General features: G+C 38.5%; 1 protein-coding gene across 7 annotated transcripts; it reads left to right on the top strand.

The window, feature by feature from the left end:
* The first annotated feature begins 231 nt into the window (after positions 1-231).
* Positions 232-24,162, top strand: LOC1279355 (stathmin). 7 transcript variants are annotated; one of them, XM_061661890.1, is made up of 8 exons: positions 7,211-7,298; positions 8,444-8,534; positions 8,604-8,754; positions 14,317-14,400; positions 19,787-20,142; positions 20,226-20,375; positions 21,321-21,476; positions 23,055-24,162. In XM_061661890.1, the coding sequence occupies exons 3-8, from the start codon at positions 8,679-8,681 to the stop codon at positions 23,130-23,132; spliced, it is 900 nt and encodes a 299-aa protein (XP_061517874.1). In that variant the 5' UTR covers positions 7,211-7,298; positions 8,444-8,534; positions 8,604-8,678; the 3' UTR covers positions 23,133-24,162. The 7 variants fall into 7 exon arrangements, with proteins under 7 accessions (XP_061517876.1, XP_061517877.1, XP_061517879.1 ...); XM_061661889.1 differs by having other exon boundaries at positions 8,444-8,754; XM_061661892.1 differs by lacking the exons at positions 7,211-7,298; positions 8,444-8,534; positions 8,604-8,754; positions 14,317-14,400 and adding exons at positions 232-459; positions 2,358-2,560.
* The last annotated feature ends 2,205 nt before the right edge of the window (positions 24,163-26,367 follow it).

Raw genomic sequence — 26,367 nt, 5'->3', positions numbered from 1 at the left:
TATATTATGGTATTACCTTCACAATTCTATATACAATGTCGCGCTTGCGAAAGAAACATGGCTAATACTACTTACTGCAACAGCTCTTTCAAATTAACTTGTGCTGCATAGAGCTGCAGCAGAGAGAGCGAGATAGCGAATCATTCTGCACCCTTCACGCGAGCGCAGAAGAGAGAGAGAGAGAGAGAGTGCGTCTCTGCGAGAGCGCTGCATGGAAACGCGTTCTCTCCCAAACGGCAACTGTAAAACTGATTCAATCGAGTTGCGCTGGATTCAATTCAATTTGAAATCGCACCCCGAGCGCAAGTGTAGCCCGTTGTTCTCGTGTCCTGTGAACGTTATTACATGTAGTTGTCTTTTTTTTAACACTAAAACGAAGTGGTAATTGTTTTACAATCAAATTTTAACAGTCGTTTTTGGTGTTGGTGCACTCATTTGCAGAACTGGCATTCTCGGTAGGTAAGTGTACACACGGTTGTTCCATCGCTTTCATTCCATTGCTGCGTGCATCGTCGTTTTGTTAGGAAAAGGAGTAAGGCAAAGGGGATACGATTATGTGTATCGTTGATTTTGGTGCCTGGTGGTGCCGTTCGTTACCCCCGGTTCGTTCGAGAACGTCGTTTCGTTGTGTGCGAGGGAACGAAAATGACGTCGTAGTTTCGTAGGCTCGTTGCTACCAAAATTTTCCCTTGTTCTCGGTCCATGGAATCCCGCCCGCTCGCTCCCTGCGGTGGTATCGTCGGTAGCGAGCGCAATGGTTGCTTTGTTCCGTTCGCACACAGTAGACGGATGCATATGGCGTGTGTGCGGGTCGGTTCATTGGTTTCCGCGAGGGGTTACAACCGCATACAAAGAAGTGTGCCTGTGTTTTTGAGCGCAGTTTAGCCAGCTGTCCTGCAAATCGTCCATATTTCCGCGTAATATGCTTCTATAGAATACACGAAGATTACAGAAAATTAAATTTAATTGATACATCTAAGTCAGCCTGAAAAGAAACTCATTTTTAACGGTTTTTTTTCATGATGAGAAAAGCTGTAAAATGTATTCCAAACATCGCCAATCAATCCGGTAGATATCTATTACATCCTCCGTAATGGGAGAAAGTACAAACATTACTCTTATCATCGATACTGGCTCTTGCGTTTCAAACGATCCAATCCTAGTCCTCTTAAGCTTCCTGCACTTTGCAGCCACTTTTACTCTTACTGAAGCAAACAGCACCAGTCTAACGTGCGCTCTGTCCATCAAAGATGGCATTGCCACTGCTAAACTTGCACTTTCTTTTGCAGTCAGGCTGGAAATTCTGGTTTTGCGCGCATAAAAGGAAGCTGACGAGACAGAAGTCGTCGACACCTCCACCATGTTTGATCAGCTCTTCATTATGTATGTACTAGGAGCAATAATAATAATAGCAACAGCGAATCGGAGGGGGGGAGTATAAAGTAAAGCAGAACTCAACCCCCCTTCAATGCCGTCTACGCGCGTCTGCCTGTCTGTCTGTCTGGTTGGATGCGCACAGTTTATGAATCACGTTTTACGTTGGCGTGGTCGCATCGTAAACGTCTCTCTCTCTGCATCCGCCAAAGGGCCAAGCACCCCTCGATAGAAAGCAGTTTCAGTTTCCGATCGAGAGCTTCTCCAGTTTCCCGTAGATGCATCGCTAAAGTCTCAATTGTTAGCTTTATGTCTCTGATCACCGTTTTTGCTGTTGTTTTTTTTTGTTGGTCGCCGTGGTCGCTACAACGAGTACGGAAGATCGACATTGGATCTTGCGTGCTCGGCTGTGTTTCTTTCCTTGTTGGTTTTCCTTGTCGGGAGCGTAGGACCGGTTAGCCCAACACACATGACATCCGTGCAAGGTATTGGCCCACGCACAGACAGCCTACCGGCCAGCGCGGCTATCTTTAATTTTGCGCTCGTAATATACACCCGAGGGTCGATTATCTGCCGCCGTGCACGGAGCCGTGTTCCGTTGCAGGGCAATTCATCTTGAGCTCTACAAAGGAAGCGTGCGCCAACAGAGAACCTTACCATCCAATCAACCTCTTCAGCGTGCCCATAAACCCGCTCCATATTTGGGCAGAATATTTCCCTCTTCCGCCTTCACGGCCTTACCTCGCGATGTGCGGTCGGGGTCGTTCGATTGCTGCAGTGAAGGAAGATAACTTATTGAGAGAGGAAGCATATTTTTGCGCTTTATAGGCTTTGATCTCTTCAATTTCTGTAAGCAGCAAAAAAGGTCATTGTGCTTAAATGTCTTGGTGTCTTTTTGTGTTTCGACGATATTAATAACAAAATAATGCGTGTAAACTGTTGATCAATTTCATTAAATGTCATCTTTCACCTATTTGTTTCAGGCTTCAAATAGGCGTAGTTTACCGCACGAGAATACAATCAAGCTGAAAGGATATATCGAAGCGGACAGTAGTAGATAGCAGGGAGTGCGCGCAGTACGTCTTCATTGTATTTCGAACAACTTCAGTTTCCAGCTGCATTTCTTCATTCGCCGCCTACGCGTCCACTATGTCGACCGAACAGGCAATCCAATCCAGTGCCGAGGGTAAGTCCGCTAGACATTGCACTTCATGGTGAATTACATTTAGCAGCGATTAATTTTTGCGCGCAAGAAGACAAAATTTATTCGCAGTAATTATCGCAAATCCTTCCTCCAAGTGGAGTTGTACAAAGGACATCATTGATCTGACTGCGCGGTTCTCTTTTGCAAAGTGACGGCGTGAAGTGCAAATAAAAAGACTGTTTTACTTTTCTTTTGTACCACTTCTTCCGCATCACTGGGTTATGATATTGACATAATGTGTGTCTACTGTTAAAGATTTTGCAGATACACACAAGGAGAAAGAGAGGTGTCTAGCAAAAGCTTGCCTTGCATCTTGCGTGCGAACGGTCAAAATCGCCAACCTATCCCGTTATTGATGTTTCAAAAACATTTTGGATATAATGTTCTCCTTTTCTATCATGGTGCCAGATGTCAATTTTGATTGATTTCGAACGTTCAGTTAGGATTTTGCGTTTCTTCCATTTCTGTCGAGTATATGGGAAAGTAGAATGTGTAGGCAGTGGTGATGTGAAACCCACGGAACACTTCACTTTCCAGCAACTTTCGCGTTTACCCACGTTTTGCATTACTGTCGTGCAGTCTTGACCTTTTTTCCCGTGCTCTTAATACGTACCCCCCCGATACAGTCAACGATAGCTTAAGCTGGCAAGAAGTTGTTTATGCCATAATTTTGGGAGTATAGGATGTATGTGGGATGGTTGAGCTAGTTAAAAAGAAAGTTAAAAAAGAGTGTGGAATTAATTGTACAACTTAATATGGCAGCATCGTTTTACATGACTTTTGAAACAGGGAGTTGGATTCGATGTATTTATCCAATACGAATGTTGTTTAAAAAAGCTTTGTCTTATTCTGAGATGTTATTCCTCATATTCAGCGATTTACGTTCTTTTATTTCAGCTTCGATTATCTAGAATCGTATGCCAATGGCAAAACATGACAAACAATAAATAGTTGATAGTTTAAGCAATGATATTAGTTCAGCCGCATAAAATTTTGTAAAAAAAAGTCTTTTTTAACTCAAAACCAAAGGATTTTTGCATAAAAAAATATCTAAGATATTGATTAGGTTAAGTTCATTGGGCAAATGCCAATTTAGTAATGGCAATAGCAACACACTAACAATACACTTTTTGTAATATAATCATTATGTGTGTACATGCACATATACAAGGTAACAGCGATATGCGATCTAATAAATTGTTTTGCTGTAAATAACGACTATCTATCTGCATGTGGAATTGCGGTTGATTATTCGTAACATTCGCAAGACATTTCGATACTATTAGTATGGTTTTCATGTTTCCCATACTTTCTTATTTATTATAAGAAATTTTCTTTTACAATCTCTGCAAACGTTTACATAGGATAGTGTTTTTCTTTTGATAATGATCTACCGCCCGTATCTTTCCCTTTTATGTTTAGATAGTGGCTCTTTTCCGTCCTTAAAGTCTTCCACGACAAAACACATTTTGGTTTTGGGTTCGTCAATTCGACTATACGTACTGCGTGGAAATCTACGTGGTTTAAAAAAAGATGTTTGCTTTTCGCCTGGAAAACATGCTGATGACTGCAATAGACCACTGCCACGAATCATGTGATTATTAGTTCTTAGCCTAAAGTTAGTCAAAAACACATAAAATAATAATGGATCAATAATATAATAAAATAATAATCGTGATCTTAAACCCGAGAAGCGGTTTGAAAATCCGATGCAAGCGCACTAAACCACTCCTCGATCTTTATCGATTCGCTGTGTTGCGTATTACTTCTTGCAGAAGGAGCGTGCGGTGCACCCAGATCGTCGACGCACTTTCTGCTGTTCGCGTTGCAGCTTGAGCAGCTTCTTTTCGCGGTGAACGACTGCACCCTTTAACAGTAGTAGATGACTTCAGCCATATTATTCCACGTATTCTGGGATGCATACTGCCTTCTGACTGGTGTGGCCCAAGCCCAAATAATAGCCCCATGCATACAACGTCTATGTACAACTTCAATTGTTACGTATCATTTGACAACGCGCCCGCCCGAAAGGTTTATTATTCTTTTCATCTTAATATTTACGACAATCTATATATAGAAATTAATTGTCGTCTGTATCCTTTGTGAAGAATACTTCTATTCAATTAGATTCGAAACATTATTTTGAACCGTGGAGGTTTCATATGATTTGTCCAGCACAGTTAGAATCTCTTGGAAAGTACGATATGAAATTCATATTGTGTGCTCGCAGGATCGAGGCAGCAATAATCAGAAAAAAAACAACTTTGTGTTTAACATTCGTGAAGACAGGCTGGGACCGTATTGTTCCAGTAACTATGTCGTAGGTCGTAAAATGAACATCATTCGAAACGGGTCACAGACGTTGAGCATAATAAAGTTGGACGTATTTTTACTTTTCTCGTCACAAAAAAAAAAACTTTAAAAAAAAAACAGATTTTTATTACGAAAAAAGAACGTGTTCGTAAAATAGCAGCTGTATTTATTGATTGAAAATTGAAACACCTGAACAGAGGTGTATTTTTTTAGGGAAGTTTTTTAGGGAAAAGAATTATAGAATTGATTTTCCTGTATATCGTATTCTATTCGTGATTATTTTTTTATATTTCTTGTCTTGTTTTAAAACTTAAATCAGGTTTTTTGGTTTTGCAACAACTATTCTGCCGGATTTGACTATGGTTGTTGCGATATTATTATGGTTGTACTCTTTTAAAATGCTATAGCCAAAGTACAATTTTGGTGTGAATTACATTGTTTGTTTATTTGTTTATTTGGTTTTGGAAAAGAGTGATAAATAACGATCAATAGTAGACCTTTTTTATATTAAAGCCCAAATATTTATTAGTTAATCAAAAAATATATATATATAATATATATAATATGGTCCTTCGCTGATTTCTAAAAACGAACGTTCTAACAAATAGCTGTCCATTGTATATGACCTTCGAAACAATGTTAATATAATTTTTAACAAGTGTATTATTGCTCGTATTAAGAATCGCAATTCGATGTACATAGTTAATGTTACACTCTTTGTCTATCAAACTGACCTGCACGGTTATGCCACCCCAATGTAAATGTAACGAGATTTATGTTACCAACGCCAACGCAGCCATATAGGTAGTTCCAGTCGTAAGAGGAGGAGTAGCGGAGGGTTAGTTCAGATGGGAATTGATACTCGTACGAGCAGGAGCCGGCGTGTCTATCCATTGCCACCGGACATACCTTTTTGCCTGAACCTCACACGCTTTACTCGTGTATATGTGTGTATTTTGAACCTTATGCTGGCGACGACATGGTGCGTTTCGAGACACTTATCTGCATGCAACGCATTAGTTGTGCCTGAAATACAATTATCGCAGGAATATGCAACATATGTGTGTGTGTGTAATATGTTTGTATATCTTTTGTAAACTGCAATTGTTTACACTTTTTGACATTATTAAAATATAAGAATTAAAATAGAAATGAATAACTTCTTTTTAAACAAGAATGTGCCATAAATGCACTCGATGCATCAGGACATTGTCCTTTTTATGAAAGGTCTGACAGAATCGGAAACGGGTCGACGAGTGGCACAGGGAGCGGAGAGAGCAATGTTCTAATAATATAGTATGATATCCGTTCAACTTGCCGACAACGTCCCCCACTCCCGGGTGATTTGTGTGTGGCCGACTGGCACCAATGACTAGAACTGTCTTTTTCCTATAGTCTGATTGTTTTGCTGACTCAGCTTTAGATTTTAGAGCCTTTATTAGAGACCCATCAAACATGTTGCGAGTCGGCCTAGGTGTTGTATCAATTTAAAATAAAAATTAATTGTTATTGATAAGAAATGTAAGTAATATGACTTTGTTTAAAAAAAAAAACCTGTAAAATATCTTCGGTAAATGCTCATCCATGGATTCCCGGCAGCGACCGTGTAAGTATTGCAAATGGAATGTCTTTCCAACGGATAAGCTAAAAGGATGATGAAACGAAACGTTTTACTTCTTCTTTACAATCACACCCCCACTAAGAAGGGACCGTCTGACTAGCTGTTCAGGTTGGCTGGAGCACCAATACAATAAAAAAACCGGCCGCTTTAGAGGCTTTTTAGGTTGTTTACGAGCATTTACCCTCAACATAGGAGTCGCATGATTGAGTGTGTATTTGCCGGTATGTATGTGTTTGTGTGTGGGTCATGGGGACGGCAGCATTTCCTGCAAACACCGACAGGAAAAAGCTCGTCCTGCGCAGAAAATACATCGGCTCGATTGTGTGTGCGAGTGTGCAGTTTGGCTTTTCTGGTATGCGCTTGTATTGGTGACAGATACTCACGCCGGACCTGTGTTATCGATCGATTTTCCATCACACAGATGTCCTTCGTGTGTCGCAACAAAAGGTAAAAAAAAACTCCTCGCTTGCGGAAAAAAGCAAAGCGTGTGTGCGTTCTTGTAGGGTGGTGTAGGGTAGGGAGAATGGAAACTCTAGACTGCGACGGCAATATTCAAGAGATCCTATTTCGTACCGCTTTCCCGAACGCGGACGAATGGGAATGCTGTCAGTTTTCCGTTCGAGAGCCCCCTCGCACTGCTTTAAGATTCCATCGCCGTATGTGTATCATGGTGGCGAATAGCTCAGTCCTGTTTTAGACATCGCTCTGTTTGGTGGCTGTATTGTAATAAGACCGTGTGTAGTAAACTGCGTGACGTTTTCCGTAAAGTGGGGGGTGTGTAGTAGCGTGAGTGAAGAGAAAATTACAAAACGTTTTATTTAAGAAATTACTAGAAACTTGAAAAAATATATGGACGATCAAAATGAGTATTTTGTGTACCGTATAGACGAATGTTTGTTTAAGTGAATGATTGTGACTATATGTATATGTATGTAGAAAAAAAGTTTGTGGCGTATCGTTGTAAGATTACCAGCATTTTCAACAGGATGGAATTGGAAACAATCATGGGACAGAAATATTACTAGTTTGATAATAATTACAATCCGTTACACATGTTTGAGATTTGTTTTATACTACAATTCTGTTACTTACCAAGGTGTAATTCTATATTCCTATTTTTGAACCAATTTGGAGGATAAAAAAGAACCAAGCTGGTCACTGTCTGTTAGAGTTTCCTTAACATAGAATGCCCCGCCCTGATGCTTATTGGTTTGTGTGTGTCTGTGAACGCGTAGTGCAGCGCGTTTGTTAGTGCATGCGTATACAGTACATGCCACTGACAGCCTTGCTAAGCTTACAGCAGGTCGCTGGTTGGACACGAATCTCGAATTATCCTTTCGCTTTTCTTTCGGTTCGCAGAGCTGTACAAGTCAAGAAGTGTGCGTGTGCATGGTGGGTTTGAAATAAGCTTAGCGCCGGTGTGAAAAGCAGAGTTCATTTTATAGCCGGAACACAGACACACAGGTGCCGGAAAAGTCTACCAATATATACACATATATTGGCGACAGAATCGAACCACCACTGCTGGCTGAAGGAGGTTGCCAAATGACTTAGTGCATGGATGGAGTTTTCGTTGGTTCAGCTTTTGATTTGATGGTTTAATGCGGCTTCAGTCCAGGTGTATCAGGTATCAAATGAAATGATTGGATATTCATTATAATTCTTGGCGTTTTCCGTGTATGGAATATATCGAATGATATGCTTAAGTTGTCAATCTTAAAAAATAGTACAACTAAATTCATTATTCTATCACAGCTGTTGAAGAGCATAGGACCTCGCCAAAATATAGTAAGGAAATGTAGTATAGTAAAATCTCAATCTTTCACCGTATCATCAAATTTTGATGCAGCCTATTGCTTAATAGTGGTCAAAATTGATGTTAATTGTCTTAGTAAACAGAAAAAGCTCTAACTCTGACTTCCTTCGACCAGGAATTATCCTTAAGTCTATCGAGTATCGGCGGCTTGTCATCGTCAAAGCAAAAGCTCTGCTACTATTGATCAGTGTGATTTATAACAGTGGGTAATATCATATCCAACAGTTCATAAAAAAAACTACAGGTGGCAAACTTGAAGTGTCAATCGTCCCTAGGATCCAGTGTGTACGTGCATTATTTGGTGATAAATTTTCTCTCGATTGTTGTAAGACACATTTTCGCTCGACAAAATGTTGATTGGATTAGTACGAGACTCCGTGATGCAGTGCTTCTGCCACACGTGTCGAGCCCCTGTGCTGCCGGCAGGTAAGGGAAGATTTATACGATCAAATGCTGGAAAAGGAAATGCCAGGCAGGATGCGAAATGGTCGAGATGTTGCGATTCTACCATTGATAAGCAACATCAGACGAAGAAGCAATTGGCGATGGAAATGCTTCACAGACGCCGTGTCAGCTTCCTTTAATGTTTGCGCAGATCCTTTTCCAAATACTTATATACATATGTAAAGCTTTGTTTGGCTCCCGGGAAGTATTCTTCTGGAACAAAACTTTGATTTGAAATTGTTACGACATAAAACTTTTGTTGACCGATGACTATGACTCACTCGACTTTAAAGCTATGTTACTCTTCGATTCAATGAAGTTTATGTCTTTGAGCGATCAATAGTTGAACCACAGAATGTATTCCATTATTAGCGACTGTTAAAAACCGCTCCATCATTTGGTTTCTTACGAATTGGGCATCGAGGTGAAACTTATCCAGCATTGGAAATGATGACGGCAGAAAGGTAGAGACGCATGCTGGCCCCAGCGGTCACCGGTGGCCATGAATAAGTAATATGGCTCCGCGTCTGCAAAAGGTACGAGTTTGTCCAGAAAAGCACGCATCCGTTCGCAATTTTCACTCTGTCTGCAGTAGGGTATTGCGGAAAGGGAAGAAACTTTATGGAGAACGAGAATGAAACAGAAGATTTTTTTCTGTAAGTTCCTCCCATTAGCCACCGGTTTCGTGAAGGTGAATCACGAAACAAGATGCCAGGCGTTGGGGGGAAACGTCGCTCGAAGGATTATATAACTTTATGTGCACAAAATAAATAAGAAAAGCCCCAGAGTCGTCGCTGTTGGTCCGTGTGCGGGGTTCTTGCTTTTAGGTCCTTGGAAGAGTCTGGTGTGCGAGCCTGTGGATGACTCATCCTACAGTAGACGACGGTCGGTCGCAGCCGTTTTATCGCCTTCGACTGCGTCGTCTCCATAGACTGTTTTCCCCTTGATTCGGTGAATTCGATTTTTCCTGCTCGTTGCCGTAGCCGGCATCTTTATAATTTTACTTCTTGGAGATATGGTGGGTTCGTTTGGCACAACTTTTAAATGTTGAAACTCTCTTTAGCATTATTGTACTTACTGTATGTGTTACGTTTTCACCATTATCATTAGGAAAGGTTTTGTCGTGAAATTTATAAAGTTTGTAAAAAAACTATAATGAAATATGTTTTTGAAAAGGAATACGTTCAGTTTTTTCTTTTGTTTTGTGCTGAAATAATTTTCAAATCGTTTTGCCTAAAATAAGTTGTTTTAGTCACGATAACCAATGGCTACAATACAAATATGTAAGGATTGTACTTTACCGCAAGCTACCGAAAGTCACCTTCAATTTTGATTCTTGGAATATCATCATCATCACGAGAAATGAAGAATGTACTCAGTGATGCCGGCCACGTACACGCAGCTGACGGAGAAAGAAATAAATGTTTCGCCTCAATTTTCCTGCTGTATTGTCTTCACTTCGTTAATGATTGTGCAGCCCTTTTCTCTTCATAAGAGCTCTACATTCCTTTATTTGAACTCGGGTGGGATTGATGTTTGAGTACAGATGTATAAGTCTAAAATAGAAAATTTGCATGCTGTTTCTTCCTCTACTTTAAGATGTTTAGGTAGGCTTCACAATTATAGGTTTGAATTAGAGCAGACTTTGCATATGTTATTCGTCGTGTCATCAGGTCAATATCAATCAACATTGAAAAGTTGTGGATTATAGGACTGATTGGCGATGCATTTATCGGACAGAAGGTTATGTAAGAATGAATCAATCTCTATGAATCATTGGAAAATTTAATTGATGCACCATGCATAAGAATGTGTTCCTAAATCGCAAAGTTCACATGGATCGATCCATCTAAAATTATCCTGAGTTCAAATTAGGGTGTGAGCTTGCGGAACGGATGGCATGCTGCCAAAAAACAAATGCATAAATTGGGCTTATGTATGTATAGACTGCAGCGTCAGGAAACCAGAGCAAGGGTTTTACCTTTTTTTGTGAGAATTTCGCTTGAGAATTTGATATTTTTCGTCACGGAAAAATCAACTTGCATATGTTAGATACGTCAGTCCTAGGATCCGTGTGGTATAGGCTAATGTTATGAGTTGTATAACACTTTTTAAAACGGATACTTAAACACGATTAACACCCTTCATGCTCGTTATAAAGATTGTGAACATCAACAGTCACTATAAAGATTCGTAATTTTAACTCAACAGAAAAAAATGAATTGGTTAGTGTCCTATTGCATAAGAAAGTGGTGGTAGGTCGCGGCGTGGTTCTATAGGAGCAGTGACGTTAGTTTTATAATGAATATCTGCAATCGTGTTTCCTTCCCCATAGTGAGGAAGCGGTTGTATGTTTTAATAAGGATTCCTGTTTCCCTTGATGGATCTGCCGCACGATGCATCTAGCATGTTTTCAATCCGTTGGCCTAAGCAGCCAGCCTTGGTGCAAGGTATACGGCATGTGACTAACGAACTAACAAATACGTCATACGCAAGTGTGTGTGGGGTTGGATTTCATGTTGCACGAACATTAAAAGCTATGATTCTCACATGCTTTAATCCTTGATTCCCCCTTTCCTTTTCTTTCGCTTGCTTTTGCTGGCAACAAACATTTGGGCATCGTACCTGGAATGCAATTTCCATCCACTGCAGTTTTTTGTTTCAACTTTTTCTTCCGTCTACCTAGAAAGCTGGGGATTCGAGTTAGTGAGCTCATTGGCGTAAAAGGGGGTTGAGTTTTTTTTCTCCTGCGCAAGCCTTTCGACTCCAATGTGGCTAGCCTACGGGGAGAAATTAGTAAGCAGTCACCTATACGAGGGGAGAATCAAGTTTTTGACGCAGAATTGGAGCCACTACTGTTGGAGTTGCAATGGGAGCCAACAACCCTTTTCAGGCTGGCATCTAACCATCACGCTTGAAGGGCACAATTGAGGCTGAAAGAAAAAGCAATCCAAACATGGGTGGAGGAGAGGGAGTTGCGGAAAACAAGAAAATACTTGAGCCCCTATCAAGAGTGCAGCAACTTACGGCTGCATTTGATAATGTATGTGACTCATCGTTCGCAGAGCAAAACAGTCACTCCTTTGCGGTAACGAAAAAATAATAAATGAAGTATTACTTTAGAACGAAGTACTAAATTTTCGGAGTGCTGTACTTTGGATGGAGATTTAGATACCAAAAATAACCTATATGAGACCATCATGCTTCATTAGGATCACTCAAATGATTGTTTAAGGAAATTGAAAACTGTGTGCCATACACTATGTGACCAACTTTAGATTGAATATCTAAAGACGAACTCACCGTTCTTTATACATGAACATGAAACGATCTGTGGGTCATGAAACAAAACAAAAAAATTGGAGCAAAAAAAACAACAACTCCGAACTCTATTATCATTATTACAAACGATAATTTTGTGTAGATTCGTATCTTGTGGAATTATAACACAGTGCTCTGATTAGCTTGCGTAATGAGAATTGAATAGAATGTTTTGATCCAATCATAACAACTGTATAAATTTAGCATTATGTTATCGACAATGGCGAAATTTGGCAATCGCAATAGCTGGTGGTAAAGAGAAATTCAGCTAAATCAGATAACTAAGATTCAATGGAAAGCACATCACGTACTTGGTCACGAACGGAATTGCTCAGTTTGGTACACATCCGAAAGCATTGATGGAAATTTTGCAGATTTGATGGCGTTTTTATGGGATGACAGCAAAAGATTAACATTCTTTGCAAACACAATAATTATGTGAATGCTTTAGTCGTGTGACATTTACCTGAACATTCATCTCAGGTGGAAAATAATGTTTTGATACTCTTGATATATCTACGAGTAGTTGCCTAACACAGTCGTCATGGGTTCAATACTCGTATGGAGCGACCTCCCCCCTCCGCAGTCGTAGGAATAACTATTTACTATTGGTGAACCAAGAAGCTAACCTACGCCACTAGTGGTCTATAGCAGGCTTAAGTCTAAGATAGTTGTTGCGTCGAATAAAAAGATTATATATGTGTGTATGATTGTGAAGCGGCAATTGAATTTTATTTGTTAAATTGATTTCATAAGTTTGAATAAGTTTATATGACAAAAAGTGAATATTTAAAACGATACATGGTAACATGTTAACAATTTTGAAAACAATTGAATAGGATTTGAATCATTTTATAGATTCAGATATTGAATCATAAAGTCAAGTGGGAACTGGAAAAAACAAAATCAGAATAATACACGAGCTTAATACACACACATACACTTTTTTGACGTTCGTCATCTGTGTCTTTCTCCCAGAAGACAATATTATATGTCATAGTTTGTGCGGTACTGTGGCATCTAATGGAAGATGATTTTTTTTTGTGACGTCGGCCAACAGATAAAAACAGATGCGATTTGAGAAACCATTGCAATTATGTGGCACCATCCGTACTGAATACTGTTGTCAGCGAATTTTCCATCGTTTCATCGCCAGGCCGACTTGTTTCCTGCTTGCTATACTGTTGTAGCTCGATGAGCCAGCCTCTGTTAGTGGTCGTACGTATAACCGTGCTTCCCGTTGGTCGAACTGGTTGCCGTTGGCGTTAAAGAGGAAATGAAATTAATGAGCGTACTATTCCCTAGATTGTCACAGAGGGGAAATGATGGTCAAATCGAATTAGCTTGCTCTGAATGATTCTTATCTGAACAGAAACTCTCACAGCGTTCATCTGCAGGACCTTTCTTGGATGGACGTTAGCGGTTAGTTTAGAGGTGTTTATGGGAGAAGTCACAGTCGAGCAGAGTTTGCTATAACTCGTTTCTGTGAGTGTGGGGGAAGAACGAGTAGTATTCGTTGCTCAAAATTAAGCCAAAAATCTCAGGTGCCTCTTTATGGTTGCAGTCATTTCATAGCAGGGTTATTAGATGAAAAGGTAGGATGAAATCGGGATGGATAAACGTAGTTGTTTATGGTGAAACTGTAAACATGGTGGTGAAACTAATGATCGTAATGGAAAATTATTTGTGGAATATAACAACGGCGAGGGAGCAGGACATGGCATGGACAACAATTACAATCAGACGACAAAACGACAAAACCAAACCAAACTTTAAATTTTCCAACAGTTTAGATTATTCACCGCGTACAAGATGTTAATCCACATCAATCTGATATTCCATTTTTTCGTAAGAATTTTTAATTTCTTCAGCATAATTTTCAACACTCAAACCCAGGTGAAAAAACGATGGCAAGAAATCATTGAAGTGTTGAAAATCATGCTGAAGAAAATAAAAATTATTATAATAAAAATGAAATATCAGAGTGATGTAGAACAGGTTCTTGCACGCGGTGAATAACAATGTTCACATTCGAAAGCGACTTGGAAAACCCTGTATTTTCTTTATTTTCATTAAGAACTCAAAGAGAAAAAGAGAATTTCCTCGTTCCGCCAAACAAATCTTTACGTATTGTTCTGTCTCTAAATTTGCATAAAGGCAGATACTAAAATGTTAACTCTTTCGCCTATCACTCATGACACCGTCAAATACGCGAACCGATAGTCAATCGACGATCTGCTCCAACAAAAAAGCCGACCAAAACTCGCACCAAACAGCCAAAAGCGTCCAAAAAAGTAAAGTTCATAAGTAAGTATATATGAATGTTGCTGTTCATGTGTAAGTTCCTTTACGTTTGCAGATATAATTTTCATACTAAATTTCTCGGTAAAATGTACATTATTTATTCTTTTTGCTTGGTTAAACGTTTGATGATAATCTTAATAACTTCCATGCTAATTTTCATATTGATAGCATATTTTATAATAAATATACTTGTTATTCAGAAATACAACATGACAATTATAAAAATTAACTAAAAAGTATAAAAAAGTAATAAAACGATAAATGTGTATAAAACATAAGATAAGAAATACAATAAAATAAAATAGTTCGAAAACTACCAACGTTGAAGGAGGAAATTCCCTAATATTACTTGGCAAATTGACGCCATCGCATTGTTTTGTTTATTGCCTTGATCGATTGTCGTCGTCAAATGAATGGCATACAGAGGAAAAGGCCCGAGAATAGAACCAAAGTGTCTAGCCAATATGTCTGGTCACGCAAGCGAACTGCTAGTTTTGCTACAGTCGTCAACACGACGTATTGTCGGTTGTTCTTATCTGATGAAAATCGATCGAAACACTTACTCACTGCCTCTTCACATCCAGTTCCACGAGCAATGGGTTTGTGATTTTTTTCTCTTCTTATTGATTGATATTTGTGAGGTATGAATGATTGATAGTGCATCGATATTATTTAAATTAATTTTAATTTTCAAATTTAGTCCTATCTTTATTCAGGAGAAACAGCTTTGCCGTATTGCTTCTAATTTAATATTTTCAATAAGCTATAATATTTAATGAACTGGTAATAGTATATAAACAGCAACAGTTGTAACTTCGGTCGAAGTATTTGTTTTGTTTTCACAGGTGGCTTAAACAGCAAACAGTGTGACAATTTAATGTAAATTAAGGCGGACCCGTGGGACAGTTGTCTACTCGCACGACTTTGCAAAATGCCCGACGATGTTCAAATCTAAAGAATTGCAACAAAAAATTTTGTTACGTCGTTGGATCGATGAAAATCAAATTGAAAAATATACTCGCGGACGGGTCGACGGCTCTGATTTGATTTGCTGATTGTGTTTTGCTAACACTGATCATGACTAAAAAGGGTTTTCAAGTCAGATACATGTCCTTGAATTGTAGCTAGTGTACTCCTTGGAGGACCTCTTTGATCGAATTTTTGGGGCTTTAATCATTCGTGACTCGTACGACTTAACAACATGCCCGTCATGGGTTCAATCCCCAAATAGACCGCGCCGCCATACGTAGGATTGACTATCCTGCTATGGGGGGGGGGGGGGAATCAATTAGTCACTGAAAGCCAAGCCCACAAGTGGGTACAGGCAGGCCTTGACCGACATCGGTTGTTGAGCCAAAGAAGAAGAAGAAGAATCATTCGTGAAAGCGATTTGAATTGTTTTTCTTCTGAGCATTGTCTAGTCTATTTTGTTTGTTGGTTTATGGTTGTGTATGTGTCTTGAATGTTAACAATAGTTTGATCTTCATAAAGCTCTTCTAGCTTCCGCCCATGGAGTAGTATTCAGCATAGGAAGGCAGGAATATAGGCAGGTATGAATTAGTGTTGGGTAAATCTGATGCAGATTCATGAATCTAAATGAATCTTTTAAATGATTGAATGATTCTGAACCTCGATTTTAATTATTCATGAATCTTAAAAAATCGTCAAACTCAAAGATTCATGAATCTCCAAAGATTCTAGGATCTCCTAAGATTCTGGATCTCGAAAGATGTATATATCTCAAAAGATTCACGAATCTCAAGGGATTTATGAATTTCAAAGAATTCATAAATCTCCAGAGATTCATAGCACATGAGCTTTTCATTATTCTTCTTCTTGGAGTAACAACCTACGTGATCATACTAGCCTATATTGGCTTTCGAGATATATGGATTTTAATGGATTTATGAATCCTATACATTCATAAATCTTTCGAGATACATGAATCCTTGGAATCATTAATCCTTGGAGATTCATAAATGTTTGAAGATTCATGAATTTTTGAAGAGTCGATTCGAGAATCGAATCACTCATCACCCAAGATTCAAATGAATGAATCTGAACGAAAGATTCATGAAACCCAACACTAGTATGAATACGTATTTGTGATCAACTGCATAACTACGGGCTGTTCGTATAGCTGTTTTAAATATGCTCTGCCACAGAATCGTATTTCTTTGCTGTTGCGGCGATTTTCAAGTGCTTGTTAGGTGTACATTTTTTTCGTAGAGTTTTACTTTAAATGTTTGTATTATCTTCTTTACGTTAACAATGATGCAATGGCGTACCAAAAATACCATATTGATATTATGTATATGCAACGCTTCGCTTAATAGACTCATTTGACCAGTTGGGAAACCAATCACGTTCCGAAATTTCAAGGAATTTGCACTTCTACGATTAGATTCGGCTTTATACCTTATTACCTGAATCTATCAAGATAACACGGAAAATGTCAAAGCCTAGCTGTGATGTGATGCACAAGGCATAGCTACAATGCTATTAAGCAGACACATCTTCTGTTTGTGTGTTACGCACTCATTGTAACAGATTCTTAATGGGGTTTACAATTTTGCTGAGAGAAAAAAGCTTCATAGAATCAGTTCATTAAAACAAGAAAAATTTCATAGACAATAAAGAGAAAAATAGTTTTATAAATCCACAAAGGTGAGGCTAAACACATCAGCGTCTCCCGGCAAAAAAAATTTAAATGAATTGCGAAGGGACCAAAGGGAAATCATCTTTCACTTTCTGTTGTCTGTTGTTTCTTTGGGTCTCCCCCGCCGGGAATGTGCTTGATGCGCTTATTATTTAATGAAAAGTCTATTGCCTCTTCCGTCGTTGCTTTGAAATTTTCGCACAAGTTTTCTGGTGTCCTGCATAGTCCATTTAAACGGACTGAACTTGGGATTGTATGCGTGAATCAGGAGCAAATAGCAACGTTAAGCTTGTGAAAGAAAACGCCCGGCATTTTCCGGAAAGGCAGATGTTTTTGTGCTGCCCCTGTCAACGGATTCATTAAGGAGTGTAGCGGGAGGGACAGAACGCGGCATCGTTTGTGGGACTAGAATTGTTTTCAGGATTTAATTGCGCAGTAACGAAGGCCGAACGGTGAGCTTCATTCAGAAACCTTTACTACTGGGGATTCAACGATAATCCGCCGTGCAAATAATTGTTTGAAAGTGCGGCAAAAGAGAGACGGATCTGACTGTCTGCATGAAAACAATTGTTAAGCTTAAGTTAATTACTCGCTCTGCTTTTTTGAATCTGATCACTTTTATGCTTGGTGTGTACTCCATGGTGTATGTATTCCATGGTGCACTGATGTTGCCATTGGGTAAAAATGGTTCAACAATTTGTTCTGTCAAAGGTGCAAGATTTAAATTTAAATCAATCAACAATTGTATTTTCCATATTGCCCTGGTTTGCAGGTGACATGATGAGATTGAAACAAAGGAAAGCATGATGCCCTGGCCAAAATGGAAAATAATATTTCTTGCAATGACGTTGATTGATTTTAAGGATATGATTTTTTAACTACTGAATTTGTTCTTCCTGAATAAAAAAGAAAAGGATAATCAACTTTTACTATGAAAAGAGATGGCACGACTAGGAAACGATCCTCTTTCGGTCTTGTAAGAGCTAACGCGTCTATCATTAGAGCAGCTCACATATTTTATGTTATAAGATTAGACTATTTGTAACTAATAAGTTTCCAACAAAGCAAGCACATCCTTCTATCGTTTCCAACAAACAACAATACGTTGGTTTAATAAGGCTTTAGCTGGCCCATAGGATTTTTATCTATGTATGGCTCAGAGTTGAGAGTGTCCCATATGTCGCGCCCCAATTCCCCCATTGAATGAGAATAAGGCAATTTCTTTCAAACAGCAGACGCGCCAGGATGCTGCTGCGTGCGAGAAGGCTGTTTCATAGCTTTCATAGTCGGCCGTCTGATTTCGATTAGGGGGTTTACCCGCGGTTTCCTGGATACAGGCTTCGCGGAAAAGCTCATTTGAGACAGACTGTCAAGAAAAAAAAGTACAGTCGAGCTGTGTCGAGCGTATTACAGCATCTCCTACTGCTGGAGCAGGGGAAAATCGATAAAGTATCATCCTATCTCACTGCATGTGTCGTTAGTGGCACGAACACATGAAAATTGCTCATTTTGGGTTTTCATACTTGGGATTAAATTTGTTGGTTTAATATATATATCTTTGCTATTGTTAGGATTCTATTCAAGTTTCTATGAACTTTGTGATATGCATATTATTGTCCATTCATCCAGGCTCCAATACGTTTAATGTAGCACTACTCAAAACTAAATTTCCTATTAGTATGTATTTGTTCAACTACAGTTCAAATTCAAAATCCCAGCGGAGAAAGAAGCGTTGTGGTAGTTTTTAACTGTTTTTAGTAGAACGTGTGTCTTGCTAATTGGATTAAATAATGTTTCATGCAACCATCAAAATTTGGTGTAATGCGGTATCAAAAGTAAGAAAAAAACATAGAGAGGAGGTAATACTATTTTGCTCGATTAGGCTTCTTGCGACATGAAGCCAAACTGCACTACTACACAATAAATGAAATACGGGTTAAAAGACTCAAAAGCGAATGATGACTGCCGACATGAAGGGCGAAACACGGGCCGTATAGCCATCGTAAAGGTTTAACTAAACCGCAAAGTAAACAAAATATGTATATATCCTCCACATTCGTGTCTTTCGACGTTGTTTTTACCGTGTTTTAGCAACGTGTTAGCTTTTGGATCCTCTTTTAATGGGTGTTCAATACATTTTTTTGTTCAGCGGTTGAAGGTTTTCTCATTTTGGCCGGGTTGCTTTATTTTATTGACAAAGCTTTTGAGTAATCCCTTACGAGGCAAAATGTTGCCGAACAAAAGAAATATAACACCACGGGCTGTCCGAATGCTCGTGACTTTTGATCTCTACCAAAATTGGGATGTAAACAAGGATAAGAAATTAAAATAAAATTTACAACACGCTCGATGGTATGTACCAAATTCTCGACAAAGGTTTACGAAAAGCGTGGTTGCTGCTGCTGCGTCAAAATAAATAATGCATAGCACGTCTTGACGAAGAAACATCGATATCGACCCGGTGTAGTGTGTATCCTTGTCAAACTAAAAGATGTTGTTCGTAACCCCGGTGGCGTAGACAAGGCCCAAAATAGTCCCGCTCAAATGCAAAACGAAATGTAAAACGTCACTTCATTCTGTGTCCAAGCGATTCTAATTTTCGTACCCTGTTCTCGCGCAGTTCCATCACAAAATCATCGTTATTTTTATGTTATCGGGTTGTAATATATCGGCACATCAAAAAGGCCTAAATTAACGCACCTCTCTTTTTTTCCTACCATTTATTTTTAGCTACTGAAATCCGTTGCCAGGAAAAATCGAAAGGTGGCCTGTGCTACGAGGTCATTCTTGCGGAACCGGCCGTAAACGTGGCACTTCCAAAACTGCCGCCAACGCAGGGAAAAAATGTTTCCGCTGAGGAAATTGAGGAGAAGCTAAAGGCTGCAGAGGAGCGCAGACTGTCGCTGGAGGCAAAAAAGATGGCTGACTGGTCGGCAAAGATGGCCAAAATCGAGGAGGCATCTCGCAAAAAGGATGAGCTGGACAAGGAATTCAAAACACACGCCAAGGAGGTGCTGCATACCAAAATGGAACAGTACGAGGAAAAGCGGGTACAGCAACTATCAGAAATTAAGGAAAAACTAAAGGTAAAGTGTTATGGTCATTAAATCATTTGAAAGGATGCATCTCTAACGTATTTTTAAACAACAAATTTAATGCAAAATTTTAGACTCACGCAGCCGATATCGAGAAAACGCGACAGAGCTTGGAGCAACAGAAGGTTGAGGAGTTGCAGAAGCATCTCGAGGATAAGCTACGAAATGCTGCCACACTGCGTGACGATAACATCAAGAAAATTTTGGATCGACTAAAGGAACACGTATGTATCGCGTAATTGTTACATGACCACCCAATATGTCACATCCCGATACCAATCGAGCGTATGCTGTTTTAAATCAATCTGTTTTGAGTAATCGGAGTAAGATCGATCAACATGTTTACTTGATTAGTTGATCAAGACCACCGTCATACTTGTCTAATTGCATTTTACACATACTTGTTTGGTCGGTAGTTGTCTATCTGAGTTTTATATTAACTGTACAATTATTTTCTTTTCCTTACATTTGTCTTGTTTTTTCTCATTTTCTTGTTTTTTTTAATTTCATGTAACAATTTCCCCATCGACACAATGCCATACATTTACATCTCGTAACAACTCGCATACACTGAACAACTGTGATATTTATATATCTTTTTTATGTACACACAATGTCGTACTTTCTGGTTGCAACTATTTCACACGACCTTAACGCGTATTCTTTTCGCACATTGAATTCTGGTGGATTAACGCGTTCATAATACTGTTACACACATGTCATTCAATATCATCATCATACATTCGTGTCAACCCCTACCAATGTTATGTCTCCTCTGTTGGAATGCCTCTAAACTATATTTGGAATTGTTTCCTTGTCGTTCTACTTTCGTGAAATTATTCTTTATTTGAATGCTTGATTGGATTGCTGGACTAAACATGGAACGGAATGTATCATTCTGTGTTTCGACCGTGGATTTATTTGACTGTTGACTGGCTGCTCTTAAACTGATATCAATGTTTTTGTGTGTAATTTATCACAAAATGCAATGTAATTCCTTCACAATGTAATTTATTATTTGTCTATTGATATTTTATCTACTTATTTTTTTTACATTTTTGTCTTAAACGATGCAATCTTTTGTTGAATGATACTTTCTCATAATAAATTAATTTTTCATCTCATTGATCATCATCACAATCATCCACATCATCACACAACACGTACAGAACACTGATAAGTTGAACGAAGTCCGCGCAACCATCGACCAGATCGAAGCACTAAAAACCACCGCAAAGACGCGTATCATCGAAAACAAGCTGTCCACTGCCGAGCAAAACCGCGAAAAGGAGCTCCAGAAGAAATTGGAAAACATTCGCAAGCACGTAGGTTTCCTTCAGTTGTTGTACTTTCATATGCTTTTCACAACATTTATTTGAGATTTATTTGAGAAATTATTTCATATGCAGTTGTATTTCGTTTAATGGCGTGTATTCATTTGATTTATTTATGTTATTGCACTATCAGTTTAAAATGTAATACAATTAGCGAGACTATTCAGTTCGAAGGTCTCTCAGTTTGCAACAAAACACTTGTATCTGGTAAAATTTGTTCAAATCAGGCGAATTCGACTAATCGACTAGTCGAGTTACAATAATGCAATCATCCTGCTTCTTCTTTGACCTAACTACCATATTTGTTAGTTTGCGCTTGCAAAGCTAATTTTTAATAAGAACTAGAAACATTTCGAATACACCAGGGTAGGATGTGGGTAAAATTTTGGCACAAAAAATAAATAAATAGGCAAAACAATAATAGGTAGGAAATTCTGCAACTTCATTATTTTCATTTCTGTCTGAATTGGTATTCTGTTGAACTGAGAAAAAAATCAAATGAATTTCTGTTGAGTGAATCAATAAACAATTTAAAGATTTGAAGAGCAGAAAAGTTCCATTGAATACTTTTTAACAAAGACAGCAGATAATCTAACACAGAGTTCTCCAAGTCAGTTTCGAATGTAAACATTGTTATTCACCGCGTGCAAAATGTTATTCCACATCACTCTGACATTTTATTTCATTATACATGGTTTTCCAAGTCATTTTCGAATGTGCATATCATTATTCATCGCCTGCAAGATTTTTTTCAACAGCTGTCAAATGGTGTATTTGCTTCATAATAAAATTTCAGTTTTTACACAAGATTTTCAACACATCACAAAGAACTGTCAAACTCAATTCAGCTTTAGACACGTTGAACATCATGCTGAAGAAATTAAAAATTATTATGATGGAAATGAAATGTCCAGGGTTTCAGGGTTTTCCAAGTCACTTTGTTTTAATGTAATGTATGTAAACAATGTTCTGACCGCGTTTAAAAAGTTATTCAACATCACTCTAATATTTCATTTTCATCATAATAATTTTTAATTTTTCGAACTTGATTTTCAACACTTCATCTGTCAACGGATGATGAGAACCGGATTCAAACCCCGGTGAAAAAACAACGGGTTGAAGTGTTGAAAATCATGCTGAAAAAATTAAAAATTATTACGATGGAAATGAAATATCAGATCGATGTAGAATAACATTTGACACGCGATGTATAACAATTTTTAATAACATGTTTAATAACATTCGAAACTGATTTGGAAAACCCTGTAAGAAGAAAATTTAAATTAAAATGTTTCATTATTCAGTATAATCAAATTAAAATTGAAAATCATGCCAAATTAAACATGCTGCTGTAGTACCACAACCAATTATAGCCCATATTCGGCTTATGTCATATGGCGCTGTAAGTTTGTCGACTACATTGCTTGATGATTAAATAATCAGTGAGAAACACGTCATTGTTTGCCACGTCATTGCAACGTTACTTTCTCAAACACATACATGTTTTAACAACGTTATAATATTGCCGCAATACTCAATTTTTGATTACTTGTTTCTGTTTAATTCCAGGAAAGACGTGCGGAATTGGTCCGTCAAAATAAGGCGGCTCTCGCTCAAAAGACCGATGTCACGGCTTCGTCCGGTTAAGTTATGGAGTGAACTAAAAAGCGAAAAAAACTCCAAGAGCTAAACGGACAAGGATAAGAAGTTTTGCATGAATTGTGTGTGTGTGTGTAAAGGAGGAGTGCAAGAAGAAATAGCATGTCATAAAATGTCTTACCCTATATTCCAGTTTTGTTTTCCATTCTAAAGCGATTCGTGATTGATTTTAAATTTTTGTTGATAGAAGACCAAATTAAATTTAAAAAGCAAATGCAAAATGAAATAAAGATGCTATCCCCCGAGTGTGTGATGATGATAAAATAGTGGCAACCAATTACGAAATGCCAATGATGGGTGGAAACAAGAACCAACTGAACAAGATTATCAGATAGCCGTGTCTAACACTTAGCATATAAAACAAGTGTAACGCAAATCTGCTATTGTACTAACCGTTGCGCATTGACCCAGGTAGATAGTTAGATAACGAACATCATCATCTTTATGATATGTATGCAGGAGGAATGATAAAACCCACAGCCACAATGCTGCATTTTTTTTAATTTTTCTTAAATGTATTATACTTTTACAAAAGTGAGCCCATTTATAAGATGTGTGTGAAAGATAAGCGCTAGCGCAACCGGAAGTGAATAGGTACACTAAAAGGTACTAAAAAATGAGCACAAAACAGTGAAAACAGACTATCTAAAGATGGATTTACAATTGCTTTTGCATGTGTGCGCGGGATTATTTTTTAAAAAGATCGACGTATAAAGAAGATTGTTTCAGAAAGGAAAAGAAATCATGATCTGGAATCAGAATTTCTAAGAATTGCATGCATTTGAGTGAACAATATTTTCCATCTAAAGCTTTTTATGATACAAAGAATAAAATCAATCGTGTTTGAATATGTTGAATTTCATTTTTTTAAACCTTCTAAATTCGCAGAGGAACTGGAGCGCAACTAACACCTACAAGCACTTACATAAGCAGTTAAAAACGATACTAACCGGAAGCGTAGTAATAATAGAGCAAGCAAAAAGGAAGCTAAATAAACACAACATTTAAATGAAACAAATATTTACCCAATCCAATCCTTTCTTTTTTCACTACATAAAGAAGTCGCTATAGAAGAAAAAACACACACACATATGTATGCTGATATATTAGACATGTAAAAGGGCCAAGGATATGGATGTGCTCGGATGCAGCTTCAACGAGAGAAAATAACGTGCAAAACATCGATCTGGGTTGATTGATGAACTTACATGTGAATGCATTTGCTTTTGGCACCTGTTGATGCTGCATATGATGGTTGTCCAATGTGATGTGGTGTGTTGCTCTAGAAGGAAGTTTGAAAGAATTCAAGAATTCACCCTGTTTTTGCACACCAACAACAACAAAATGGGTGCAATAGTGTGATTTTCGATTACACTGGCAAAATGAGTTGGAAGAACGAAAACATTCGTCACTGCAAACAATGGCAATAGAAAGCGATTGGAATGGGAATGACCGATGGCAACAATGTTGTTGGAGTGGGAGAATAAAAGAAATGACAAATGAAGACGAGCCTATCTAAACAGGTTCAGAATTATGCAGAGCAGTGCAAAGGATAGAGAAGCAAACAAGACGTAATGATAGTTAAAAAGCGCAACAAAACACAGGTGCGTACTTACGCAGCGTAATCTATGCTACACAAAAGAGAGAGAAAATGAAACAAATCGAATGGAAGAAGAAAGCGCAAAAAAACAGCAAGCAAAACGCATTATACATATATCGCCTCTGTGCCGCTATTTATACATTTATTCTAACAAAACTAAAAACACACAAGGGAAACACGAGAACAGTGCAAGTGGACTCAAACCAGGGGGAGGAAACATACGCGCCCTATCATCAAGCAGGCTAGCTAAACAGAGCGCTACATCCTAACGACTTGAGCGTGTTTTGATTCTCCTTTTCGAGCCGCTTTCGACAATGCAAGTGCACATGAGTTCAAAAGAACGTTAAGAGAAGAACGCAAAACATTACACACACACACATATACTGACACATATATAAGTACACCCACATATATAAAAATACATATATTTACAAGTTTCTTTACGCTTTTGTGAGGAAGAGGAGAGAGAGTGCCCGGTTATGATAAGTAGTAAAGAAGGACAGGAATTAAGGACCGTATTAAACGAGCAAACGGGGAGGTGGGGAAGTAGGAAGTAATGAGATAGGAAACAGCGAGTGTGTGGGATGCTAAGAGTGTACCGTATTTGCTGATGTTAAGTGCTTTGCCATAAACGAAATGATGCCACAACCAAATGCTACAGGAAAAGGATCTCTCGGGTTTGCTGTTGTCGTGAGTGTAAAATGCACACAACAGTGAGAAGATAGCTTTTGCCCCAGTTTGCAAGAGAAAAGGCTGCTGCTGCTGTTGCTGCTTTTTTGTTGTAAATTTTCCTTGCGTTCTACGTTTCATTTTAGTAACAGTTTCGCCCTTATTGTTCGTTGCTGCTGGATTAGCTGATAATAAAACAGTGTATGAGTGGGAGGGCATAGAACTGTGCATCCGATTGAGAATCGCCTTTTGTGTAATATAAAATAATAATCAGCGCATCTTGGGTAAAGGGTAAAGGAGAGAAGTATGTGTTTCTGTGTGCGTGTCTTTGTGATACATAACCGTATGATTCCTGCGTTGATCGACCCGAATCTATCCTTCACGCTTGCATCAAACGGCTGGTTGCTGCGCTGCACTACAACAGCTACTTATATAGCAAAAAAAGCGAGAAAGAGAGAAAAAAAGAGAGCGAGAGAGAGAAAGAGAGAAAGATAAAGAGAGAGAGAGAGAGAGAAAGAGAGAGAGAGAGAGAGAGAGAGAGAGAGAGAGAGAGAGAGAGGAAAAGCGAAAGTGAACAAAAATTAAACAAAATGCCGTTGGCGGATTTACGACCATATTTAAACATTAACTCTACCTTTACAACTACTGCTGGTGTGCGCGTAGGAGCTTTTCGTGCATGTTTTTTTTAAATAAAAAGAAAACAAAACGTCTTTGTTCTTCGACGTGAGGAAATAAATGCTTTAGTGAGCTACTGCTGGTGCTAAATATATTTGGGCACGAGTTATTAATGTATTTTTTTATTATATTTTGCTTTTTCTCGCCAATCTCCTTCAATCTTTCTCACGCATCCGTGTACCAGTGGAAAGTGATCGCGTTTACCGGTTGAACTTCTTTTAAAATTGGCCACCTTCATCGCAACGTTTCAATGGGCAGTGCGCTTTACATCGCTACTAT

This window comes from Anopheles gambiae, chromosome 3 (genome assembly GCF_943734735.2).
Source record: "Anopheles gambiae chromosome 3, idAnoGambNW_F1_1, whole genome shotgun sequence".
NCBI classification, from domain to species: domain Eukaryota; kingdom Metazoa; phylum Arthropoda; class Insecta; order Diptera; family Culicidae; genus Anopheles; species Anopheles gambiae.
The sequence above is the reverse complement of the archived record's forward strand: the minus strand, read 5'-3'. Positions and strand labels throughout refer to the sequence as shown.